This window comes from Candoia aspera, chromosome 1, assembly GCF_035149785.1.
Source record: "Candoia aspera isolate rCanAsp1 chromosome 1, rCanAsp1.hap2, whole genome shotgun sequence".
Classification (NCBI taxonomy): Eukaryota; Metazoa; Chordata; class Lepidosauria; order Squamata; family Boidae; genus Candoia; species Candoia aspera.
The window spans coordinates 173774424-173800289 of record NC_086153.1 but is presented as its reverse complement, the minus strand read 5'-3'; the positions used below and the strand labels follow the sequence as shown (position 1 = coordinate 173800289).

The 25866-nt window shown below is 40.9% G+C and overlaps 1 protein-coding gene across 1 annotated transcript; it reads right to left on the bottom strand.

Moving 5' to 3' along the window:
* Positions 1-1092: 1092 nt before the first annotated feature.
* On the bottom strand, positions 1093-8741 carry LOC134489197 (uncharacterized). The gene is made up of 3 exons (XM_063291725.1): positions 8502-8741; positions 4181-4628; positions 1093-1242 (listed from the first exon to the last, which is right to left on the bottom strand). Exons 1-3 carry the CDS (start codon positions 8706-8708, stop codon positions 1100-1102), a joined length of 798 nt encoding a protein of 265 aa, XP_063147795.1. The 5' UTR covers positions 8709-8741; the 3' UTR covers positions 1093-1099.
* Between the last annotated feature and the right edge of the window lie 17125 nt (positions 8742-25866).

The window sequence follows — 25866 nt, the reverse complement described above, 5'->3', positions numbered from 1 at the left end:
TCTGTGAAACAGATGATGATGGAGAAGGTAATATCCCCTGATTCTATAATGTTATCATCTTATCTTTGGTAAAACTAAAATAATCAAGCCATTGGACCATTCTCCTCAATCAATATCAACATGCATGTTGATCTCCCCAAAGATTTATTTGTACGATAGCATAGTTAAAGCAATGGTGTTCCCCGTAGTAACTTATGGCTGCGAGAGCTGGACCATAAGGAAGGCTGAGCGAAGGAAGATCGATGCTTTGGAACTGTGGTGTTGGAGGAAAATGCTGAGAGCGCCTTGGACTGCAAGAAGATCAAACCAGTCCATCCTCCAGGAAATAAAGCCAGACTGCTCACTTGAGGGAATGATATTCAAGGCAAAACTGAAATACTTTGGCCACACAATGAGAAGACAGGACACCCTGGAGAAGATGCTGATGCTAGGGAGAGTGGAAGGCAAAAGGAAGAGGGGCCGACCAAGGGCAAAGTGGATGGATGATATTCTAGAGGTGACGGACTCGTCCCTGGGGGAGCTGGGGGTGTTGACGACTGACAGGAAGCTCTGGCGTGGGCTGGTCCATGAAGTCACAAAGAGTCGGAAGCGACTAAATGAATAAACAACAACATGCAGAATGCTGGGGCTCTTCCCTTTAAAGTGAATTGTTTGAGGCAAGTAGTCAACAAACCCATCTTAAAACTGGATCAGGCTTCTGTGATGTAAATGGTGAGTTTTTCCGGAACTGTGTAAGTGCCTCATTTAAAGCATAAATAAATCTGCTTTGTTCCTTGTTTCACATTTTGTGTTACACTGAATACATGAGTTCAAACAAAGCCACAGGGAGGTCCAAATGCATTCTAATGTTATGATGAGTTCCCATTTTTCATTTCTATAGATCAGCTAGAGTATTATATGTACCAACTTTTATGTTCTTAATATACATGCTTTTAAAAAAAATTATGGGCAATAGAGTATTTATCTGATTTGAAGAGAAACCAGAGTATGAACACTTGGAGAAAAACCGGAAGAAAGAACAGTAGACTGTAAAACCTCATACCAATTTCAGTGTATGGACTTCTATAAAGACGGCCATAATATATGTGGTTATCTTCTTTTAACTTGGAAGATCAGACAGTATGGACAGGCCATTGCCACCAACTTCAGTTTTCCTGGCTGGTGAAGCTACATGAGTGATGAGATCAGAGAAAGACTTGCAAAGGCGCTCAGCACTGGACAGCAACCCATCAGAGGGACAACCTGAAAGAAGAAAAACAGGAGTAGTAGGTGGAATCAATATAGGTTTGAAGTAACAAATGTTCTACAAGCTTGGCTTTACTTGGAAAGCAAAGTATTTTCAGTCCAATAAAAAGGCAGTTGCATGCAAGACTGTGATCAAAATTATTTGGTACAAACTGGAAAGCTCCTCAAACAGAAAAGATTACTAGATGCAAGACAACAGAGGCTTCCGAACACCAGTGCCTCTGTGTGTATGTGCGTGCATTGAGAAAGCTGGTAAGACAGTTTCCGTACTTCTTCAAAATGTCATTCACTAGGGCCTCTCTAACACCACCTTTTATTTGCTATGGCCACTAAGGGCATATTTACAGCTATAATGGTACAAAGCAGGCCTAGAAATTCTCTGCGCTTTGGCCCAGTTACAGTTGGCTGGACTGTGAAGGGAGAGTCCATCATAGTGAAGTGATAATAGGGAGGAGTCCAGTTTTGCTCTTTATCTATCATGTTGCAATTAGTCCTTATAGTTTCATTGATTTTAAGCTTTCAGCAGGTTCCAATCCAGTTACTCTGCTTACTCCTGCTTTTCCAGTCTTCTTTAACTCTTCAACAATCAGCAGCAATGTGTATCTGCTGAGTATGTTTATGCCATATTTGTCATGGAGGAGGCAAAATGGGATCCTATTTAATTTTTCTAAGTTGGACTTCTGCAAATTTGGGGTGTCCGTAAGTCTCCCAATATCCTCTCTTATGAGTGGCTCTTCTACTGTTTTGGGTCCATGAAAATCCAAACCCAGAGGATGAGTTTGCTGTTGGTCTAAAGCAAGAGACCGTGACCTTCCCATTCTTTTTTATGCAGTCCCTCCAGCCCTCAGTTCATGCCACCAATTTTCAGTGGGAAAACACATAAATGGGCATATGAAGCCTCTGGTAATTCCAGCTTTGACCATCTCATAGACATCACTGCATTATATCCATACCAATGCAGCTCTTGGGGTCTTAAAATGCTTTTACAAAAGGATGGTCCACCTTTGATATATAGAATAGTACCACTGCCAATATAGCTTAGGACATGCAATTATTTTGCCAAGTGGTTCTGTGCCCAGCATGCCCAATATTCCACCAACACAACTAAAATTCTGCCAGCAGGATACATCATGCACATGACAGGTTCAGTTAGGCCAACTAACTCGACTTGCATTATCCTGTGCACAGAGCTGGCGTTTCTTCTTAGGAACTGGGGTAAATAATAGAAACCATACAGCAGGGAATTATTGGGAGCTGATGGGGAAATTGTGGATGGGCTTTCTGCACCTTTGGGAACAGTTCTATAAGGATTCAGCAAAATTATTTAATTCTGGGGCATAAAATTGGTAGAGGGGTGCAAAACATTTTGCACTTGAAATGACACAGGGGTCTGCTCAGAGCACTTCTAATAATAGTGGAACAACATCCATATACTTCCTATGAGAAGTAACCAGCTGATTGAAATCCTGCTACTTTTTATGGGCATTACACATGTGACATGTATAGAAAGGGGGAGGGCTTTGATGGAGTGGTTGCAGCCATCATCCTGATGTATTTGACCTCTCCCACGGATGCCCTGCTTGGGCCCCAGGCTTTCATAGCAATGAAATAATTGACACATATATCATGTAATAATTCAAATGCAGTATGAAATTCATATAATTTTGCTGTTTAATCTTCCCATTTCTTTCATCATTTTGATATATTTTTTAGAAACAAGAGGGTCACAAATCTACTCTAAAACAATTGTCATATTGTTGTATACTTAATGTTTTGCATAATATCTTAAGAAATATCTCACGAAATAGATGGACAGATAATAGTATCATATCAGTACTTCTCTAAGCAATATATAAAACAATAGAAATCAGAATAAATCACTGAACTCTAGGACAACTTTTTTTAAAAAAAGATTAGGCCCATGCTAACTCAACACAGTAAAATACCAATTCAGAATACCATGCTAAATCTGGATCTACTCCCAGACTAAGTGGATTTATTTAAATATTTAAATGTAACAATGAGATGATATCAGATGAAGCCCATTTTGGGTTCTCATCTGTATAATGTTTCAATGAGAGTGTTTGTTCAGATCAGTGGATGGATCCATTTCCTGCTTGTGAACCCTTTGATCAGCCACAGACACTTGTGTCTATGCTGATGAGCTGGTGCTTTAATCATACTTCAAACGTTGAAGATCATCAGAAGGACTGCAAATTTTCAGGATTGCTTTTAAAAATGAATGTGGGCACCAGGAAAAAGAATAAAATGTAGGCATATAATGGGAACCTTTGGGATAGGAGAAAGAATTCATGATGCCTCAAAGGCTCATATACAGTATATAACTGGTTACATACCCATGTAAGCTAGCTTTGTAAGCGATAGCAGGATTCTTTGGAGGGTCTTTTAAAGGACTTCTGCCTACTTCTATGTTGCCTTGGGTCAATATATAGAATCCAGATATGGCCTGCAACTTCTCCAAGGGCTCTGAATCATCCATCCTGAGACAGAATATATTGATTTTTTTTTTTAAAATAAAGCATTGTTCTGACTGTATCAGAGCTTTCAAATTTTGCTAAAATATATTGTTTTAAGCCATGTCTCCTTGTGTAGTGAGATTGCATTATGCTCTTACAAAAGAGTGCCAAACCCATGTTTATACCAACTGAAAATTGCCACTAGAATAAATTTCACCATTGTAGGCTACAGATATGGACATGTGTCAGGTGGTTACTATGAAGGTGCTGTGTCTGGATGCAGATCTTCCTTGCCTCTTTAATCCAACAATGTGGGGACTTGGCTGTGACCATACAGGGAAAAGCAGCTAGTGTTTCCTTCATTATTACTTCCTGATTCATGGAACACATTAGCACCGGCACTGAAAATTAAATCAATTTCAAATGTCAAATCCCAGCAACACTGCGATCTTTTTTACCTGGTTGCACTTGGAGACCTAGTGTTTCTTTCAACTTTATCATTAACTGTTGCAGCTCCTGGTTCTTCTCTATCCACTTCTCACTAAGGTGTACCTCTGATGCCTTAGAACACTGGGAGCTTCTGGTCTTAATCCCCTTGCTGAAGTGGTTCCTGTTACTCTCAGGAGTTCCAGAGCTGCTTGTTAAAGATACAATTTTCTCCCTAGGGGTTTCATTATGTACAACTTCAGGGTAGATATTTTGGAAGAAATCTGACTTCTGTGTGATCTCTGATGACCCTGTATTCCTGGTGAGTAGGTCAGCCTGTGGCTCTATCAGCCATTTTCTTTCAGCACAAGGTGAGTGCAAATTTGAAAATCCCACATGGTTGAGCTCAGATGATGGGCAGCCAGCTCCATTCTGAATATTCCTTTTCTTCAAGGTTTTTTGGTGGCATGTAGTGATATTCTAAACACATGATAAATTAATTAAATTAAAATTAAAGTGTTACTTAAAACTTCATGCATATACATATGTAAACACATGTCTTCAACCAAGGATTCAGCTAAGAAAACAATATGAGAAGTCTCACATTGGTCACTGGTTGCAACTGGATCTTAGACCTCAGTTCCTTATTTGTATGAAGATTTGGCCAGTGCTCAACTTATTAAAGGTTTAAGCCATTTCTGGCCCAATGCTTTGTACAGAACAGTGTCAAGCATGGTACCTACATGCTAGTAAGAGCCAAAATACGCAGAAAAAACTAAGGAATTAGGAGTGATTATTGATTATTGATCCAATTATTGATTAGATAATATTTTGTCAGGCATTGACACACATTAATGAACTTGATTAAAAGTTTTTTTTTAATTGAAGAAAATGGTTGATCATTAGATGTAGTATAGCAATGCTTATTTTAGGATTCAGAGCCATATGTACATTTTTGCTCCTTCCCATTAATAGGCTGAATAAGGCCCTTTAGTAGGAATTTTCAGGGTTTGAATAAATCAGGAGTCTGGTAGTACCACTTCTCCAACTAACACTTTTTTATTTAAAAACATATGCTTTCATGAACTGCAGCTCACTTCATCAGACGCTACAAGAATTAAAACCAAATGAAGGGATCAAGCTTTCTCAGACACAGAATGCTAAGCAACAAAAACAGGTGTCTGGTCAACTATTTAACATTATATGCATAATTACCACACCATGACATTCAAACTATGATTGAATGATGGTTTTTTGAGCAAAACAGCTCCCACTCAATAGATTCAAATTTGCCTCTCTTCCTGCCATCCCCTCCCCTCCATTCCACCAGCCAACAAGAGGCAGCTTATCAAATGATGATGTATGTGTGCAATGTTCAGCCGCACTGATCATGTTTTTCTTAAAACAGACATGTCCTTCTGCGAGCTCTATTTAGCTGTAGCCAAATTACCTGTGATTGGGTTCCACAAACTAAATTTGTGCATGTTCATGCTGAGAGGATTTCATCAGAAAGGAACCAGATTCTAGCGTGGGGAAAATATAAACCTTCTGCATCCTTTCTTCTAGATTTTTATGAGAATACTCTTGCAGAACATTCAGATAAAAGGAAGGGATAGAAAACTGCTGGTAAATCACAACATATTTGTTTAATGGAGGGCCTGCTTGAGCTCAGAACTATTTTACATGGCAAGTCCAAAAGTAGCATTTTATTGCTTGAGGATTAGTAGTTGACACTTTTCAAAAGTGTCATTATGATTGACATGAATTGTCAGTTTGCTTACTGACACTTTGATGTTAAAGTAATTTCACATTCCCCTGTAATGTTTTACTTTTAAATAGGCATCTAATTTAAGTTGGTTTTGCTTTTGTACAAAAAACAATCCTAACTGGTACCCAGATAAGGGTGGTCCCTCCTCTCCTCTACAAATAAAAATAGATACAATCCCCCAGATGTAGACTCACTCAAAGGGATCATTAGTCCAAAACTTACATTCTTAGTTACTTTAACCCTTTGGGCAGAGGGTTCCAAGGTCTAATCACCAACCTATTTTTGAAATTTCCTTTGACATGCTGTGGCAGGGAGGTGTTTGCCTATGTTCCAGAATATGAAGAGAAAGCCTCAAGTCTTCCTTGGGCTCAGCAAATTACTGGATACTTCTTTGCATCCTGTTCTGAACTTCACCTTATTCCCTTGTCTACTTTTGCTCACTAGGCTGGCAATTTTTGCATGCCTTTTTACCAGGGGTGTCCACAGGGTATGATCAAAAAGTCAATCAAAACCCTGCCTGTTTTTTTTATGTGCAGTGCATGTGTAACACACAGAAAAAATGGGTGGAACTTCAATTGTACATTACAGCTGCTATCTTGACTCTTTTTTATCATACCTTGTAGACATCCCTGATAGCTACCATTTATAGGATAATTTGTGAGACAAATACCTATTATTATTTTCACTAGGCTTTTGATTCTGGACCATAGAAACTGATGGGACTTTCTTTTTTTCTTTTTCCTGCCCTAAAGAAATGATTGTGAATAACTTTCTGTCTTGCTCCTGTGAGACTAGTCTGAAGCCGCCATAACCTAAAGATGAAGGAGGCACATAAGCAGAGAGGACAAAAGCCAGGAAACTTGTCTAAAAGATCGCTTCAGGGAGGTAGCTAAGAAGGAAGCAAGTTGTTAAGGAAACAAAGGGAAAAATGTCACCTGAACCAGACAAAGGAAGTTGGGCCTGAGCACAGGGAAACCCCCACCCCCATCCCATCAATAGCTACCAAACTGGTACATTAACAAGGCCAGAGTAGCTGCCAGTCTTGTGAATCAACAAAGCAAGAACTTTGGGGGATAAAAGGGGTCCTGAGGAGGTCCCTCCTCCTCCTTGAGTCGTCTTTGGATCCAGACCTGGCAATTCCACCCCTCTAGCTAGTGCCTGGCAGCCTAGTTGAGAAGGACGTGGGTAAGTGTGGATGAGTGTGTGTGTGCCTGTGAGAAAGAGCAAATGTACATTGCAACCAGTAGTTTTGCTGTTGCTTTAAATTCACTGGGTTTCCTTGTATTCCAAAGAACCTGTTGTGCCTCAGTGTTTGGTTGGAAGTGATTTGTGTGTGTCCCTAATTAATTCCTGGCTGTTGACCAGGGCTGTGTGTCTTGCCTGCTCTATCCGCACCTATCTGGAAAACACAGGTAGAAAGCAAGGGGGGGCTGACAAGATCCACGTGGCTCAACAGGCTGTGTGTGTGTGTGAGCGAGTGACCATAAGCCAAACATGGGAGCAGCCTGTAACACTCCTTTGACTCTGTCTTGCTTTCAAAAAGAAAAGTCCAGTTCCATTATACACCATTCTTAATTTTCTATGTCATTTAATTGTTTAATAAAATTTAGTTTCTTATATTCTTTTAAAATGAATAATAAAGAAATGAAAATAATAATTGTTATATACAGTTATTCCAGACTTAGTACACAGTCTTACTATGCTGTCAAAGAATGGAGGTGATTAGAAGCCAATGTATTTGTAGACGATTCTTTAAGTATTTAAGTAAGAAATTTGTATTCTAATTTAGACATAAAATGACAGATGGCTTATGCAGTCAATAAACCATACACCTAGTTGTCTATAGTTAATGTTGGAGTTGTGTGGCCAATAAATTTAAATACATAAATAAAAATTAAAAATAAAATGTGAATAAAAGATATATTAAAATTTCCAACCCTTATTTTAACATTGGGAACCCATAAGCTGTAGACTCAATTTTTTATAAAATGAATACATCATGCAAATCTGGCAAATTAACTCAAGAGTTAATTCATACACATTTTGCATCACAGATTGGTTGAGAAGTGAGATTTATAAATGCTTATTATTTAAAAATGACTTTGCTGATCCACAGTTGGTCTCTTAGCCTTATTCTCACCCAGGCAGCACCCATACCTTTGAATCCAACATTTCAGAGAGCACTGGGTGGGAGAAATGCTCCTTCTACAAAGGAGGACAGACACAGAAAATGTACAGTATATATCAGGGAGAAGATAGACTAAAATCTTTTCCCCCAAAAGCTACCTTCCTGTATGGAGAGGTGGATTTCTTTCTTCATTGGAAGGGTGTGGGGGCATTCTGACTTGCAAGACCCTGGGGTAGAGTTTCAACAGTAGAGTTGCCATCTGAGAAAGATCTAGCCATGGGAGAGCAGCCACATTCTTCCTCACATATTATTTCCTGAGAATGACATGTTGCTCAAGAACTCAGAGCATATGTTACAACTTGCCAGTGTGTATTAGAACAGCATATTCATTGAGTTCCAAATGTATTGTTGCATTGAACGTGACTGGCAGTCAAAGGATATGTTAACTTATTCATACCTGAATGTCCAGTCTCATTTTCTGAACTTCCACCTTGAGATTCTCCTGTCTTGCTATTAACTCATGACAATTCATTTCCAGGATACGGTTTCTGTCCCTCATTTGCTGAAGCTCAGATCTGAGATTCTCCTGGCTTGTTTTTAGCTCATGCCACTTTGTTTCTAGTACAGAGTTTTTGGCTTCTTGAGCAGAGTGAAACAGTTGCATTTTGTCTTTCCATTTGTTCAGCTGTTTCCTGAGGTACCTGCAGGATAAAAAATGATATCATGGCATTACTAAATTCAGGAAGTGCCAGGGAGTCTATGAGGTTCCACCAAAGAACCAGACTTACTAATTGTCATTTCAGCAAGCAGAATCTTGAGAATGGGCTTTGTATAAAAACTCTTCAGAAGCTTCAAGCCTCTCATCATCTGCATCTAACTGTGGTACAAATACTCCCTGACAGCATCTGCTTTTTTATTGTGTATGTCCTCATGATGTTACCTTCATCCGACGACCAGCCCATACCTAAGTCCACTGCTGGTGATAGTGTAGTGCTTGCCTCTATCCTGACACAGATTTGGCCATGGATACAATCTGATGTGCTTCACCAGCCATTCTGTTTGTGACTCAGTCAATTGACCCCCCACCAGGGGGAGGAAACAGATTAGTACCTATAGGTTATTTTGACTGAGGTGGTGAAGGATTTGACTGCATGGTGCAGCAGGACAGAGATGATGGCTCTGACTCCGCTGTTTCGCAATGCAGTTCTCCTTGCACTCCTCAGCTGTGGCTTAGATTCCTTTTAGACAAAGGTTTTGTGAATCCCATGTCCAGCAGGAGTCTGGTTTTCAGCTGAGAATTGGGCTCTCATTAAACGAACCCACGCAAAACACTTGCAGAAAACTAGAGCAGGTTTTGACAGTTGACTAAATCTGCCAATAAGCCATCTATTAAAACTTGTCTCCTCTCCTAATTCCAGCCCTCAAGGAGAGTGATTGGTGGGTGTTCTCCTACTGGCTGGTGACATTTGGCAAGGGAGAGGAAAGCAAAGTTGGGGGAATCCACCAGTCTGTGTCCCTAACATTCCCTGCACACTGTAAGTAGAGAGAGCACTCTTTTTCTAAGGGTCAAGCGACACATGACATTAATTATATTGATTTGGATTCTTCTTCGCTAATAGTACCTGTAAGGCCTCATTTTGGCTTCCCTGTGGTTGTTAATTACATGGGAAATATTTTCTCATTCAAATAGGAAACATAATCAAATGCCAACTGGGAATTTGTTTGCCTTTAAGGTACCTTCGTTGCACAGTGTTGGCTGACAGTCATTATGGGATGCCCCAGCTGGCTTATATCACTGAGACCAGATTGTCTGAAGGATACTTGTGTGTGATAGGAAGGAAATGTGGAGTAATGTTATGCCCTGCTACCACAGGGTATACTGGAGAGGAGCCAACTGGAGGAAGTTGATCTATCCTGACTTTGGGGTATCTTCTAGGTATGCTGACTTTCCTTTCTTGAGCCTCAGAGGTAGGCATCTATGGGTCCTCTAAACACTTCATTCGGAGAAGAATATGAGCACTCCTTAGCTTTAGTCATCCTTAAGGACGACGAGAATTTCAGTCCAACTTGGAACCCGAGAGAGCAAGGCTCCTCTATTGTGCTGTATTCTACACCAAGGCAGGGTGACCATTTTCCCATAACTTTTGTGCAGTTTCATCTGATCTCCTGATTCTTGCCTTATAATTGCAATCAACCTAGTTTGTACTAGATGATCTATGGACAAATCATTTGAAACATAGCTATTTGCTAATCTAGCAGCCAGATCTGACTGTGAAGTGCTGCCCCCCACAAGCAACGCCACTCGTCCTGAGATGCTGCTGAGAAAGAACAGCAGAGATAAACATGGTCTTCCTGATTGAGTCAACTCTGCCTGCACTTCAAACCTAAGCTCTCTTCTTCAGCATACATTTCCCCCGTTACGGGCTCTGGACCAGAAGCAACACACTCATGCTTACCTCCTTTCTCTGTAAAGTGCCTCGGTGGATCCCTCCATTTTAGCCATTCTACCCAAAGAACAGCAAGTCCTGATGGAAAAAGAAAGGACCGAACTGCAAATCAGTTGGCGTACAAAGAAGGGGGAAATCAGAAATTAAATATTTGCCTATATTATTTTTAGGGGTGTTTCTCTTTTCTTTTTATAACATTTATAAACAACAATGTAGTGGAGATTTTGGCTTTAAGGTCAAAATGTTATACTTCTTTTTATATCAAGAAAGCAACTGAATATACTCTACTCAGTATCTTTTACTAATGTTATTTTGAGCATAAATTGTATAACTTCAGTAATCAGCTGTCCATATTCATAGATAATACCTTTTTTGAAAAAATACAGCTTTGTTTTAAATAATATAAAAGGATTATAATACAATAAAAAATAAGCACAGAGTACTGTGCTTCCCAAAATGATCAAGTAGACAGAAAGTTCTCCCAAACATAGTGCCACTACTAAACCTGTATCTGGGGATTTTAGAAGTGTGTCACGTTGCACCACCTTGAAAGAGGCGGCGGAATGTCCCTCCTCTGGAGGCAATCACTGGACTCCTCCCTTCTGGGCAACTATCATCCAGTTTCCAATCTTTCCTTAGTGGGGAAGGTTGTAGAGAAGGTGGTCAAACTGAAACGTGGCACTTCATGATGGAGAAACTCAGTTAGAAATAGAAATGGACTGATTTCACATCCCTGGAGAGTAGGTGCACTTGGGTTTTTTGGTGGGCCCCCTACAGATGGATTCCTGCAAAATCAGATGAAAAAGGAGAAAGACAGTGTGCTTTAGACTAAATATATTTTGCTGCTAAGTTTTGGCAACAGGGTCTTGGAGGCTACTGACTGGGTGCTTTGAGGCAGTAAGTGGCCCACTCCTGTCCTTGACTGAGAGCATAACTCTATATCCTCAGAATAGTTATTTGTATTACAGGAGCTGACTCTGCTGTAGAAGGAGAATGTACTGGCTTTGGGGGAGCCAAGCAAATAGAAATCAATGTTGCTTGTACGTGATGTGCTTCCACTACTGTAGGTGATCTCTTCAGCATAACTCAGGTTAAACTCTTCTTGTATTCTTCCGACCTACCCCACTGAAGTAAATGTGCACTGCAATTTCCACATTGATCAGGTTATGGCTTCATCCAATACCTGTCAGGATCTGCAACACAGGGAGAAAGTCAGGGTTATTATAATCCCTCAGAAAAAGGCAACTGTAGCCACAATGCTTTATCAAACACAATAGAAAGAATACACAAAACCATGCCTTGAAACATAAAGTTATGTTTATGATTTGGCAGCACGTCAGTGGCGCAGCAGACTCTGGAGGATCTCAGTGGCATGGGGAGCCTTAGCAGTGCGACCCTCGGGGCTTTAGATGGTGGGCCTGGAGCAGTCTGGTGGCTTGGAGGTGCGGTGGAGCAATTTGGTGGACCAGCGGCGTGGTGAACTGGCTGACCGGCCGTGGAGAGACAGCCTGGTGGAGTGGTTTGGCAGCGCAGCAGACCAGTGCCACGGCTGACCGGTGGATTGGCAGACTGGCCTTGGAGGACCAGCCTGGCGGACCAGGTGAGCAGCACAGACCAGTGGCGCAGTAAACCAGCAGAATGGCCTTGGAGGACCAGCCTGGTGGAGTGGGTTGGTGGCATGGCAGACCAGGATTATGGTGAACTGGCAGACTGGCCTGGGCAGGCCAGCCGGGCGATGTGACAGACCTGGGGGTGCAGGCCTTGGTGTGGCAGGCCTTGGTGGCGAGGAATGGTGGCCCTGGAATTGAGAACTTGGCCATCCCCTCCCAACCTGCCCAGAGATGGTGGAGAGCTGTTGGGGCCCCTCCAGTGTGAATGAGGACTCCCTCCTGGGGGGTGAGAGATGGGGGGGGAGTCCGGGACCGTTTGATGGTATGGGATGGTTAATACATCCTTGAGGGAGGGGCTGTTTCCATCTGTCTTTAAGGAGGCATTGGTACAGCCCCTCCTCAAGAAACCATCGCTGGACCCTACTGTACTGGACAATTTTCGTCCTGTCTCCTACCTCCCCTTTTTGGGGAAAGTGGTTGAGAAAGTGGTGGTGTTGTGGCTCCAGAGGGTTCTGGATGAAACGGATTATCTAGTTCGGTCAGGTTTCAGGCCCGGATATGGGACAGAAACGGCATTGGTCGCACCTATGGATGATCTCTGGCAGGAGCAGGATGGTGGCAGTGCATCATCCTTGCTCTTCTTGACCTCTCAGTGGCTTTCGATACCATCAACCATGGTATCCTTCTGGGGTGGCTCAGGGAGTTGGGGGTGGGCGGTGTAGTTTTGCGCTGTTTCACCTCCTTCCTCCAGGGCCAGTCCCAATCAGTGGTGATAGGGAGTGTAAGTTCTGACCCTTGACCCCTCCTTTGTGGGGTGCTGCAGGGTTCGGTTCTCTCTCCTCTCCTTTTTAACATCTACATGAAACCACTGGGTGAGATCATCCATCACCATGGGATGAGGTTTCATCAATATGCTGATGATACTCAATTGTACATGTCCACCCCAGGTGAGGTAAGTGTTGCTGTGACTGGCTTCTCTCGGTGCCTGGGGGCTGTAGGGATCTGGATGGGGAACAACAGGCTTCAGCTGAACCCTGCTAAGACAGAGTAGCTGTGGGTTAATGGCTCTTCCATATCTGGGACTTTGTCATCTTTGGTTCTGGATGGGGTTGCACTGCCCCATCCACTGGTGCATAACTTGGGGGTCCTCTTGGACTCACGGCTCCTGCTTGAAGAGCAGGTGGCAGCCGTGGCCAGGAGGGCCTTTGCGCAGTTTTGTGTTGTGCTCCAGTTATGCCCTTTTCTGGATCAGAAAGCCCTTCGAATGGTCACTCATGCCCTTGTTATCTCTCAGATAGACTATTGCAATGTGCTCTACATGGGGCTACCCTTGAAGAGTATCTGGAAGCTTCAGCTGGTCCAGAATGCAGCTGCGCGGGCTATCTTTGGTGCCCCTAGAAGGGTGGATATAACACCTTTGCTACGCAAGCTGCACTGGGTACCAGTTTGCTTCCGGGTCCAATTCAAGGTGTTGGTTATCACCTTTAAAGCCCTACATGGCATGGGGCCAGGCTACCTGAGGGACCACCTCTTCCCGTCCCACCCAATCATGCAGAGAGGGCATGCTGCGGACCCCATCAATAAGTGAATTCCATCTGGCAGGGTCCAGGAGGCAGACCTTCTCTGCAGTAGCTCCCACCCTCTGGAACATCTTATCCCTGGAGGTGAGGTTAGCCCCTTCACTCCTGGCCTTCCAGAGGAATCTGAAGACCTGGCTCTGCCACCTGGCTTGGGGTGGGGAGGGGAGTCATCATGTTTAGGGATGACTAGTGCCCTATGTTAATATGTTTTCTACTACAGATTAAGGTTACTATGGTAACTAATCATTTTGGCCAGGTGAAGAGGTTGAATTTAATTGTCCCCTTTTCACGTGTTAATGGTTGCATTGCCTAAGGGAGGAACTTGCCTGAACTTGTTTTAGTTTCAGTTTCCCTTCTGTGTAGGCTTGCAGAGAATATGCAGCTGAGATAAATCTCTCCTCTCAGCAAACAGCCTTTAAATATGTTTGTTTTCTGTAAATAAAATTATTTTTATAGAAATGCCTGGTGTGTGACTTTTCTGATCTCTCCTGGGCCAAATGCTTTCCAGCACTCTGCCAACACCCTAAAGTGCTCCTCCCATGCAAGGACTGAATTAGATTATTGCCATCTGGACTTTATCTTTATCCATATTTATTCGTTACTTGTAATTGTTTTTATACAGTGCACTTTTATATATTGTAATTTTATTATATATTTATTGTTTTATTATTTTGCTGTAAACTGCCCAGAGTCCCTCTGGTGGGAGAAGATGGGCAGTGACAAATTTGATAAATAAATAAATAAAGTTAAAAATGCACCTTTTGGAACAGGATTTCTCAAACTTGACAACTTTAAGATGTGTGGATTTCAATTCCCGTGCTAGCTAGGGAATTCTGGAAGTTGAAGTCCACACATCTTAAAGTTGCCAAGGTTGAGAAACCCTGGTTTGGAACCTCACCGGATTAATTGTCCCCATCAGGACAGAAGTATTTTCAACATAGGCTTCATCTGCTTCTCTCTGGCCTGTGTTGGCAATTGCTTGCTGATGGCAAATGAGAGGGTCTTAGCCTGGCCCACCTTTTTCTCTGTCTTGCCCTTGTCAGCCCTTCAAAGTAGATCAGTACAGGAAACAGACACCAGAAGAAATACTAGAACTCTACTTTATGGAAATGAGCTATAATTTTGAAAGCCTGACAGCATTCCCCCTTCCTTCTCTCTTATGGCTAAGAGAGTCAAGGCAGGACAGTTGTGGGTTTCTTTCTCATGCTTTCCTGTTTTCCCAGACTAAGCTGATGCTTTTTTAATGTTTGCCACATACTTTCTTCAAGGCCATTTCCATACTCCTGTATTCTCCTCCCTCTTCACTTTCCGTTTTTCCATCTCACTATTTCTCGGTGCCTAAACAGCATTTGGGGAATTGCAAAATAAGCACGGTAGCTTCCAGATTGCCAGTTAACCTATCTGAAATTATCTATGAAAACTGTTATAGAGACCCCCCGTCAATTGCCTCAAATATCCATGACTGTACACTGTATTTCTGGAATGCTGCAAACTCCTAGACTAAAGTTGAAACCACCTTGCTTCGTCCCCAGGCCTTCAGCTGACTGTGGTAAAAAGAACAATATTCAGAAACTGGAAGAGAAAGAAAGGGCACCTGCCCACTTCAACATTAAAAAGAATTGTGTATTTTTATTAGCTATACTTTGATAAATTCAGTATATGCCAGGTGTCATCTTCCTAGCTTATATGAAGATGGCTGGGCAGAATATATTTTGTGAATCTATCAGATGCATGTAAAACATTGATATTCACCTCAGATGGGTTAGAAAAACAAAGACAGTCATGGGACTATACAGAGAGAGAGGGGGGGGGAGGGAGGGAGGGAGGGAGACTATATTCCCCTTCGTGTGTGTGTGTGCATGTGTGTAGAAGCTCATATGTGTATTTGTATCTGCCTTGTCTAAAACATTCTCATAAACATCTTATTATATATCATCCTGAATAGTTTAAATAGGAAAAGAGCAGATATTCTCATGAATGGGATTTCTCTAGGTAATCATGACACTTTTGGAATGCAAGTCCTATTTTACACAAGTGCTTTTCTGTGCTCACCAAAGATCTGCTAACCCTTGTAAGTCTACTAACAATGTTATTTTTAGTGTTACATATGGGCAATGCTAGCAGACTTCCCATGGAGCTAGAGTGGTAACCGATTCACAGGTCAGTGAGAGCAGCCTCTGACCTTTTTGAGTCACGTGAACATTGCAGCTTGAATATCTTCCTGGACAGGTCGCATACAGTGGAAAGAATGCTGCCAACATCATTATCTAACTTTCCTTCTTTGGATAAGACATATGGAACTTGATAGATGAGATGAAGTCAGTAAACTTCAGAATAGCCTGGGAAGAAGTTAAGCCTTCATTCAACCATAAAACTCTCTGAATTATCTTGGGGCATTCTCTGCCTAAAGCATCTTCTAGAATTGTTATGACCGTGCAGTGGATTAACCTGAGCAGGTTACAGATATGCCTTATTATTTAATGATAGGTGACCACATATCACCCATGACTCTCTGCTACCCTGAGAGAGGGAGGCAGATAATGCAGTCAAGGAGACTCTGTGGTTAAAAGAGGAGGTGCTCTGAGCTTGATTGTTGCAGATTGATGCTGGCATAGACTTTGCACTGCGCAGAATTTCAGGGCTGTTGGATAGATTGAATTTTGAATGGTGTTCAAAGTCTCTGTGAAAAAAAAATGCTTAAATGCCATAATAAAATTATTTAGTCCTTTATCTGTACTTGTAATGGGAAAAATATAAGCTTCCAGTAATTATTTGGTGGACATCACTAAATGTTATGATAGCAAAATCAGTAGTTTAATATCATGCTGTAATGATTGCCCCAGCCCCAAATACTCAGACTCACAAGAGGCTGCTAAATGAAATCTGATTTATTAGAGTACTAAAAGCAAATACAGAGAAAGCTGAGAATGAGCAAAAGCGCGCCAAATACAAACTTAAACCCTTGCTTCAAACGTATCCCGCCTCCCTCATAACAGCCCCGCCCGGCACAGGTGCTAGCAATCGTCAGAGTTGCTAGCCTGGGAAAGTAACCTTGAGCGCAGTAGATAACACAAACACATTCCAAAGCAAAGCCAAAATATAAGCGTTCCCATCCTCCCTAGACAAATGAAACACGCATCCAATTAATGACATGCGAAACGTTACGATGCATCAAATACATTGAAACGGCGCACATGACACATGCTTGTGAAGTACTGCCATTTATCCACTCTGAAATTTCTACTACATAGCTTCATTGAGTGTGAACGCAATTCTTAAACTGGGAAAAAGCCAACCAAATCATGTAGGGAGGGTACGCTCTAGGTCCCTTCCCTTAAATGTTGTCATCTAGCAGGACCTAGCATGGGTACATTCTTGGTAGCTACCCCTGACCTGTGGAAGACCTTCCCCCACAAAGATCTGACAGGCCCCTGCCCTTCTTGCCTTCCCCAAGCATTGGCATAGGATGCAGCTGGAGCCCAGCAAAAGGGTTGGTAGACTGATTTGTGCCCTCAAGTGCCAAGAGTTTTTATAGAGTCTTATACTGTAAAGTTTTTACTGATTTTGTTTTTGGTTTGGGGGTTTCTATTGTACATACTGTTTTGTGCACCATCCGGGGTTGTTTTACAATATGGGTGGCTATGTAAGTCTTTTAAAGTGAAATAAATAAATATAGTCTCCAACTCTGGAACTTCCTAGTGGTCTCCTGCCTAAACACTAACCAGGTGTCATCCTGCTCAGCCTCTCAAGTTCAGCTAAGGTCAACTGGATGCTGCCACCTAGCTGGGCACGTGGTGTGAACTCTTCATTTATCCCTACTCTGATTTCTGTTCTTCAGCCATCTACTAATCCACAGTAGATCTTTCCTCTTCTTCTATATCTCTTCTACTTAGTCTATGACTCTTTCAGTTACTTCTGGACTTCTCATTCTTTGTTGCACGACCATCCTAAAATGATAATCCTAAGCCTGATAACCTGTTTTCAGTAGTAAATTTCTTTGGGACTTGCTTTTGTAACCCAGTTATTATTTGAGGCTTCTTACTCTGTTTGACAATATTTTTTCATATATTTGTTAGATTTCTCATCTTTTCTCCAAGAACTCTAGGTGGCTTACATGGAAGGGGTGGGGTTCCCTACAAATCAACCCTGTGAGTTAGGCTGTGCTGAGACTGCCTAGTCCAAAGTCGCCCAGTGAGTTTCTATGGCTAAAAGTGGACTTGAACCTGGGTCTCTCCATGTTCCAATACCTGTCCAACACTAACCGTTACAGCACTGAGCTCCAATAAACAGAATTACACCACACCCCCTTTTCCTCTAGAAGTTGCACTCAAAGACACGTTCATGGAATCCTAGTATCAGAAGAGGCCATTCAGGCTCTTGAGTCTAGTCCCCTACTCAGTACAGGAATCCCAGCTGAAACATTCCTGATAGGTTGCTAACCAGCTTCTGCTTGAATACATCCAGGGAAGGGGGATCCACCAGTTCTCTGGCTCTCCTCATTCCGATAGACCTGAGATCTTCACCAGTTTGTTCCTTTGGGCTGCAATGGCTTCCACAATTGCAGCCATCTATCTTTAGGCAGATGTTATTGATTTGTTGTTTGAAAGTGGAAGCTATTTTTGCTTGCTTTTGAGGCTTCTATCCTTTTATGCTGTTAGCTGCCCTGAAAGTGCATGATGTATTGTACTATTTTTAAAATACATAGGTAGATTGATGAATAAAATAAATATATGTGTGACTGCGTAGATAGAGAGCATTTCTATTATGGTAGGCTTCTGCACCTGTGTCTTGTGAATGTATGGACATCCATGCATGTGGAACCCCTTACAGGTAGTCCTCAAGTAACAACCATTCATTTAGTGACAAGTCAGACTTACAACGGTGCTGAAAAAAACTACTTATGACCAGTTCTTACACTTACAACTATTGCAGCATCCCTGTGGTCATGTGATCTCCATTTTCGACCTTCCTGGCTGGTTTCTGGCAAGCAAAATCAACAGGGAATCATGTGATTCACTTAACAACCATGTGGTTCACTTAATGCCTGTGATTTGCTTAACAACCGCCACAAAAAAGGTCGTAAAATTGGGGTCAGATTCACTTAATGACCACTTTGCTTAGCAACTGAAATTCCAGTCCCAATTGTAGTCGTTAAGCATTAACTAACTATATATCAAGTTAAATTCATGATTGCATAAGATGTATATTTGCTTGTGTTTGCATGGTTATGTGAATGCATCATAATTGTGTGAATGCATAATAATTCACAAAAGATGCACGCTGCACTCATATGATTATGCTGGGGCAGGGAAGAGGCAGTATGTATAAGAATGTACTTTTTGATGTATTCGTTGCCCGCTCTAAATTGCAGCTCTCCTTTCAAACAAAGTAAGGTATTTCAAGATCCAATATTTAATAAGATCTAATAAGATCTTGTTAAATAATAATCTTTAATAAGATCCATTAATAATATCATTGTAATGAAATAACTTTTAAAAGAAAATTAAATAAGATATCATTTAACATTTTACCTTGTTGGTCTATCTTATTAAACTTAGGAGTTGCTGTAATCAAAGAACTATAAACTAATAACTCTTAAGCAACAGCAACAAAATGCAAATTAGAACAACTTACATTACCCATTGCATATTAAAAAATAGAAAATTTTAGAAAATGTTATGGATAAATTAGCCCCAACCTTGACAAATCATATCAGGGAGACTTACAGTGATCAATTATATGAGGTCCTTGACTTTAAACTTTCATCTTTCTAACGCCCTGCCCAATCCTCTTTTCCAAACATCTGTCATTCAGCACTTTTCAGTTCCTTTAGGATGTTTAGGTTAGGGAACAGGGCAGGCAGCATTGCTGCTGTGCCCAAGAAAGATCATATAGCAAACATGAAAAACTGCATTACGCCATTTCAAGCACATATTTTTCTTTTACTGGCACAAGCCCTTAATATGTACGCTTTCCTTAAATGAAAGTCTTACCTCTGTGCTAACGACCGAAGGTCTTCAGAACTGTCAAGGCAATCAAATCAATCTGCCCTTGTTATATTAGGGCATCCCGAGAAAAACTGTTTCAAAATAGCACATCATAAAATGCCCTGTTTAATTCCAGCCATTATGCCCTCCTCACTACCATAAAAACCTCAAGTGCATCCATTTATAATAGCTATTCTGAATAATTGAAAAGAGCGCCTTTGATCTTGGTACCTAAAGGTTGGTTGCTGCAAATTCACCTTCTGCTTTTCTAGAATGTGAGACCCAAGCGTTTGCTGGTCGCTGAGAAACACGGTGCTGCTATGGTGACAGAAAGCAAGAGGGAAGTAGGTGTCATTAATAATACCTTAAAAAGAAAATTACATGGTTTGCTTCATTACAATCTCTTTCTTTAAAAAAAAAAAAAACAAATCTAGATTTGAACTGTATGTTCAAAGCTTTCAACTTTATATGTCACAAGAACAAGCATTTTCCAATATTATTATAAAACTGAATATTTCGTTATCGGATATGTTTTAAAATGCAGAAGCCTTCCTACTAACCATCTGGGAGCTATGTAGGCAGTAAACGTTTTCTTACCTAGAAGAATAAAAAAACTCTGATAGCCAACGTTTGCATAGCAATTTATCAGAGTAATGGGATTATTCCCAGATGATTCCATCTCTCCCCAAGTGTCCCCAGGTATCACTTGAAGGGAGCACATCCAGAGCAACCAGTTATCTTTTCCAAGGGCAAAAGGAAGATGATATTCACAACAGTAAGTAAATGGCTTCAAACAGAAATGTGCAATACCTCCTTTCCTCGCTCTCCTCTCTCTAAGCCTCTGTAAAGGCACTCAGAAGATAAGCCCAATGGAAAAGATCTGGGATGCGGATGCTCGGCTTGGCGGGTGGGAAGAATCCATTCTGCTAGTGTATACTGTTCCATCCATAGACATATAGGACAACGCACATATTCTCCGTTTTTAAAAGTATTTTAAAGGTAAAGGTAAAGGTTTCCCTTGACATAAAGTCCAGTCGAATCCGACTCTAGGGGGCGGTGCTCATCTCCGTTTCTAAGCCTTGGAGCCGGCGTTGTCCATAGGACACTTCCGGGTCATGTGGCCAGCATGACGACTCGGAACGCCATTATTAATTATTTTACTCCACCCCAAACTGGATTAACTTAAAGCAGCCAAAGTCAAAATATAAAACACTTGTATTTATAAAACACTAAGTACACCTAAAGTAATGGCATCAGTAAACAACGGATAAACATCATCCCGTAAACCAACTAATCTAAGAGCCCCACAAACTGCTTTGACTTTTACATTGGGAAAGAGAAACTGAAAGGCAGAGATGAGAGAGAATGTAACATCTGAAAATGGTAAGAATTGTGCAGCCTTACACATTTCTGCAACAGAATTAATTCTAAAGACCTTAGTGTTTTTCTATCTGCTTCTTTCAAGGGTTTATACTATGTCCAGTGGTGATGAGCTTCCAGGCTAACAGTGTGTTATCCTGACATTTTGCCAGCAATTGTGGCTGGCATCTTCAGAGGTAAAAGCTTTGTTAACCTGGTTAGAACAACTTGAAAATTCCATAGTAGCTGAACATGCATTGCTACACAATGGGCACAAAAATCAGTTTAACGACACACAAGTACTAGCAATCATGTCAAATCATCATGCACAACTCCACGGAGAAGCTCTTGAGATTTATAAACAACCCAATACAGGTAGTCCTCAACTTACAACCATTCATTTAGCGACCACTTGAAGTTACAATAGCCCTGAAAAAAGTGACTTATGACAGGTCCTCACACTTACGACCATCACAGCATCCCCGCAGTCATGTGATCAAAATTCAGGCACTTGGCAACTGGTATGTATTTACAATGGTTGCAGTGTCCCGGGGAAATGTGATCACCATTTGTGACCTTCCCAGCTGGCTTCTGACAAGCAAAGTCAATGGGGAACCATTTGATTCACTTAACAACTGCAGTGATGCACTTAATGACAGTGGCAAAAAAAGTCGTAAAATTGGGTGTGGTTGTGTGATGTCTTGCTTAACGAATTTTACAGTCCCTATTGTGGTTGTAAGTGAAGGACTACCTGTAACTAACAAGAAGAGAGTCTGAATGTTAACAAAGCCTGGTTTTCAGCTTTACGTCACACTAAAATGAAACAGCCCTTAATTAACAAACACCATATAGAATCTTCAGCAGTCTCACTTGAAAAGTAATATACCTCAGCATGTTTCAAAGACAGGCCAATAAAAAATTAGCTCCTTTTTTAAAATAAAATTTTATTAAGTTTCAAGACAAAGATAAAAGCTATGAAAAAACAAAAAACCATAAAAAAGAAAAAGAAACTAAAAAGGTGTGAAAACACAGGAGACTTTTTTTCAGAATTACAAAAAGATGTGGCTTGACTTTTAAGAGCAAGGATATATAAAAATTTCCATAATCAATCTCTAACTCTGTATTAAACCAAAACCATATCATTTCTATGTCATTCCACTTTACCACATAATAAAATCGCTAAGTACAGTTACTCCTCCCCCTTATATTAAAAAAAATCATATAAACCTCCTAAACAACCTCCCCCCCAAAAGATAACACCTATTTCATTACTCCCTTCCTACTACTATTCTACACATTTCTGTCTACTATAATAAAATGAAATTGAAAAGCACATAAATTGTCTGCCATTATACTTAATAGTTAACATCAGTCAAACCCTTAAAGGAAACCAGATAAACATTCTTTAACCCTTATCCCACTTCAAAATAAACCAGAGCATTTACATATCTCCACCATGTGCACAGAGCTTTTCTCTTGAAAAAATCAAACAGCCCAACTGCCCCCCTCAAAAGTTCCAGCTCCTCTTCAAAAAACCTCCCACACATAATGACCCCTTCTTTTTCATGGCATTCCACCAGGAAGTCAATATCACTTATATTGCTTGTGGATCCCTCTCTCCCTTAAATTCTCCAACTCCACTATCCAATCTTCATCCAGCATCTCAAGAGAAATCTCAATCTCATTCTTAGAAGAAACATTTCTATCACTGTTGAATTCCTCGATTTCATCTACCACATCCCCAACCTGATGGCACATTTTAGATCTTGTATTTTCCACAATGTCCTGAATATCTTGCATAAAAACTTGGTAGAAGTCAGAAGAAATCTGTTTAAATTTTTACTGGAAGTCAGAGGAAGTCTGTTTAAAATCCTCCATTTCTCAAGCAGTAGATTATGGCGCCCCCTAGGAGCTTAACCAGCAAAAGTCAAAGATATGAAAAAGTTCCAGAGTATGTTTACACAAAGTGAAAGTGAGATAAGCAGACAGTTCCCCAGGGAAAATAGAAACAGAAAGCTGAAGGTTCAAATCAGCCAATTCAACGTGTAGGAAAATGCTAATATCTTCGAATAAAATACAAAAATAACAGGAAGACAATTGTTACTCTCCTTTAAATTTGGAAGGAAAATGAAGTCCAAAACTTTAAAAAGAATTTTTAAAAGTAATCCAAAAATAACAATAAGCACCAAGAGAGCCAGCTTTTCCTCGCTGTAGAAAGCCTCTCTTAGGGTACACATCACCTTGATCACCTCTATTGACCAGACTGTTGCGGGACAGAGACCTGCTGGTCACAACTTGCTTTCCATCCCTCTCAATTCCTGGCTTTTCTTCTCCAGGTTCAGCCAAAGTTCTTGACTATTGGATCTTCCCATCTCTTTGGAGGTTGGCCGATAGGTCTTTTCACTTCTCCTGGATACCATTTGGCAACTGCAGTTGTTCAACAGCCATCCGACATGTACACAACGTGTCCCGCCCAGGGTAGCTTCCATTTTCGATATTCGATGACATCATTTATTCCACTTCGTATTCCTATCTGGCTGCTTGGCATGTGGTCTTGAAGAGAAACTTTCAGCATGGATCTTTCCATAGCCCTTACTGCTCTTGAAAGCTCTTCCTCTTCTGCCTTTGTTAATGACCACGTTTCACTTCCATATAGCACCGCCGATAAGACAGTTAAATTAAAAAGATTAGCACGATTTAGAAATGGGGTGGCCAGTCTTAGTGTCCCTTTTAAGGCTATAACGTGGCTTGGAAAATGATGATGGCCCTGCCTCTCAGCTAAAAGATCATACCAGCTGAATGTGAAATGCTGTTTGCGATCTTCTAGCTACAAGCAGCCACCTGGAGGGCAAATGGGATGATTCCAGGCGTTCTCCTTTATCGGGAGAACGGTTCTGGGCTTCAGGAAAACCTCTCTGAGCCTGAAAAACATTGCCACATTGTCAGCTCTGCCCACGAAGCCCACGGGCACAGCTGCTCAGTCCACCATTCCCCACTGGAAGCCAAAATAAAAATTAGCTCCTTTGGAATTTCTTCAAATTAGACCAGTTACAAATTTACCTGGATGAAGAACCAATCAGAAACTGGCTTTCTATGACAAGTGACATAATTTAATTAGAGATCAATTCAGTTACCAGCACAAAAGCTCAGTCAGTTTCCATGCAGTTGCCTGTGAACTGCCGAGAAGAACACTACAAAGCAGATCACTAACACTTCTCAAGATGCCAGCCACAGTTGCTGACAAAACATCATGATGCTGAATAATTATAACACGGCCTATTAGCCTGGAAGCTCATCACCACTGGAAAGCCTTCATGGATGTATTGTTTATACTTTGCTTAAATTACCGCCAACCATAGTATATTTCTATAGTCACTGGGTTAGAGCACATAAAGATATTTCAGACGTAAGAAATAGCCAAGTTAAATGTAAGAAATAGCCAAGGAACTCCCAAGGAGAGAACAACACTCCACCAACACAAGCTGGATAAATCATGGTACGTAAACAAAGAGCAAGGCCCACTCCCTTTTCGCACTGAGGATGTTGCCTAGTCTGGCAATAAAAGGTCTGCAAGAAAACAACAAGGCTCAGAGAGCACCAAGGACTCCAAGTTATACTGTTATGGGAAAAAATCCCAAAGCCATAGTATCTTAGTATTTTTTATTAGGTCTAAATCAAACATTACAAAAGGGAGGTGGGTGGGCAGGCTGGAAGAGTTTGCAGTCTTCATTTGGAATGCTGACGAGGGACAGGCTGGGCTGGAGGTGAAACTGATTTCAGGCGGCACCACTGATGGGATAGAGGTCTGCCCAAAGCAGGCTAAAGTTTTGAATTTACTGCTTCTATATGCCTTGAATTTATAACCCTTTTTCAGCTTAGAATGTTATTTTTCACTTAATGTTACATCAATAAAATAGGGATAAACTTGTTAATCCAAATGTTCCAACTCTTTTAATACATGAATTTGGTTTAAGCCACAGACATTTAATACATAATAAAACATTATTGTTAAGTCATGGAAGTCAATTCATCCAGGAATCCTTTCAATAGCAACTGATGTGATAAATTATTGATTTTATTCACTATGGACAAATTTAATCTGTACTTAAAATAAGCCATTATCTGAAGTATCGTGAGCTGCAGAATAAAAATAAATAGAAGTTACTATGTTTTGCTACTTTTGCTTTTTTCAATAAGAAACCTGACTTAGTACTCTCCCAACTGAAGAGTTATCTAATGTATAGGGATCCCTGTACAAATGTGTACAAATGTACATTTTGTACAGGTACAAAAATGCTTTTTTAAAAAAGTAAAAGAAAATTATAGTCCAGGTCAAAGAAAAGAAAACCAAATACACAACTGAACTGTATATTCCCAGCCACATTTTCTCACAATTTACCTTTCAACAGTACCCTGGACACTTAAATAACCATGGACAAAAGGCTTCTTTTCAGAATTACATGCACACCGGAATAAGGTACTTATGACCTTACAGATGTTGTAGTATTATACATCCCAGGAGTCTCATCTACTGTATCTACTGTTCATCGACATCTGGATGGCCACAAATTCCATAGTATTGCTCTCGTGTCTGCAGAGATAAATTGAGAAATGCCCCAGGGAGAAAGATTTCAGCATACGCCTGTAATTCTCAAATACAGATGAGTGTTCCCTTTTTTACTTTATATATTTACAGAACAACCATACAGTAGAATGCATTCACACATCACACAAAGCCATAAGGTTAGCTTAATGGCAAATGGAGGTGCAGGTAATGGACTAGCCAGGGTGATAAAAATCAGAGTGCATGAGTTGGAAGGGACCTTATAGAATATCTAG

Bases quoted from the DNA above. Each gene is read 5' to 3' on its own strand.
- LOC134489197 (XM_063291725.1), bottom strand. From the start codon at position 8,708: ATGCAACTGTTTCACTCTGCTCAAGAAGCCAAAAACTCTGTACTAGAA. The intron at 4,629-8,501 runs GTATGAATAAGT...TCATGTGTTTAG, and splicing joins AAATGAGACTGGACATTCAG to AATATCACTACATGCCACCA. The intron at 1,243-4,180 runs GTAAAAAAGATC...TTCTTCTTTCAG, and splicing joins AGGTCTCCAAGTGCAACCAG to GTTGTCCCTCTGATGGGTTG.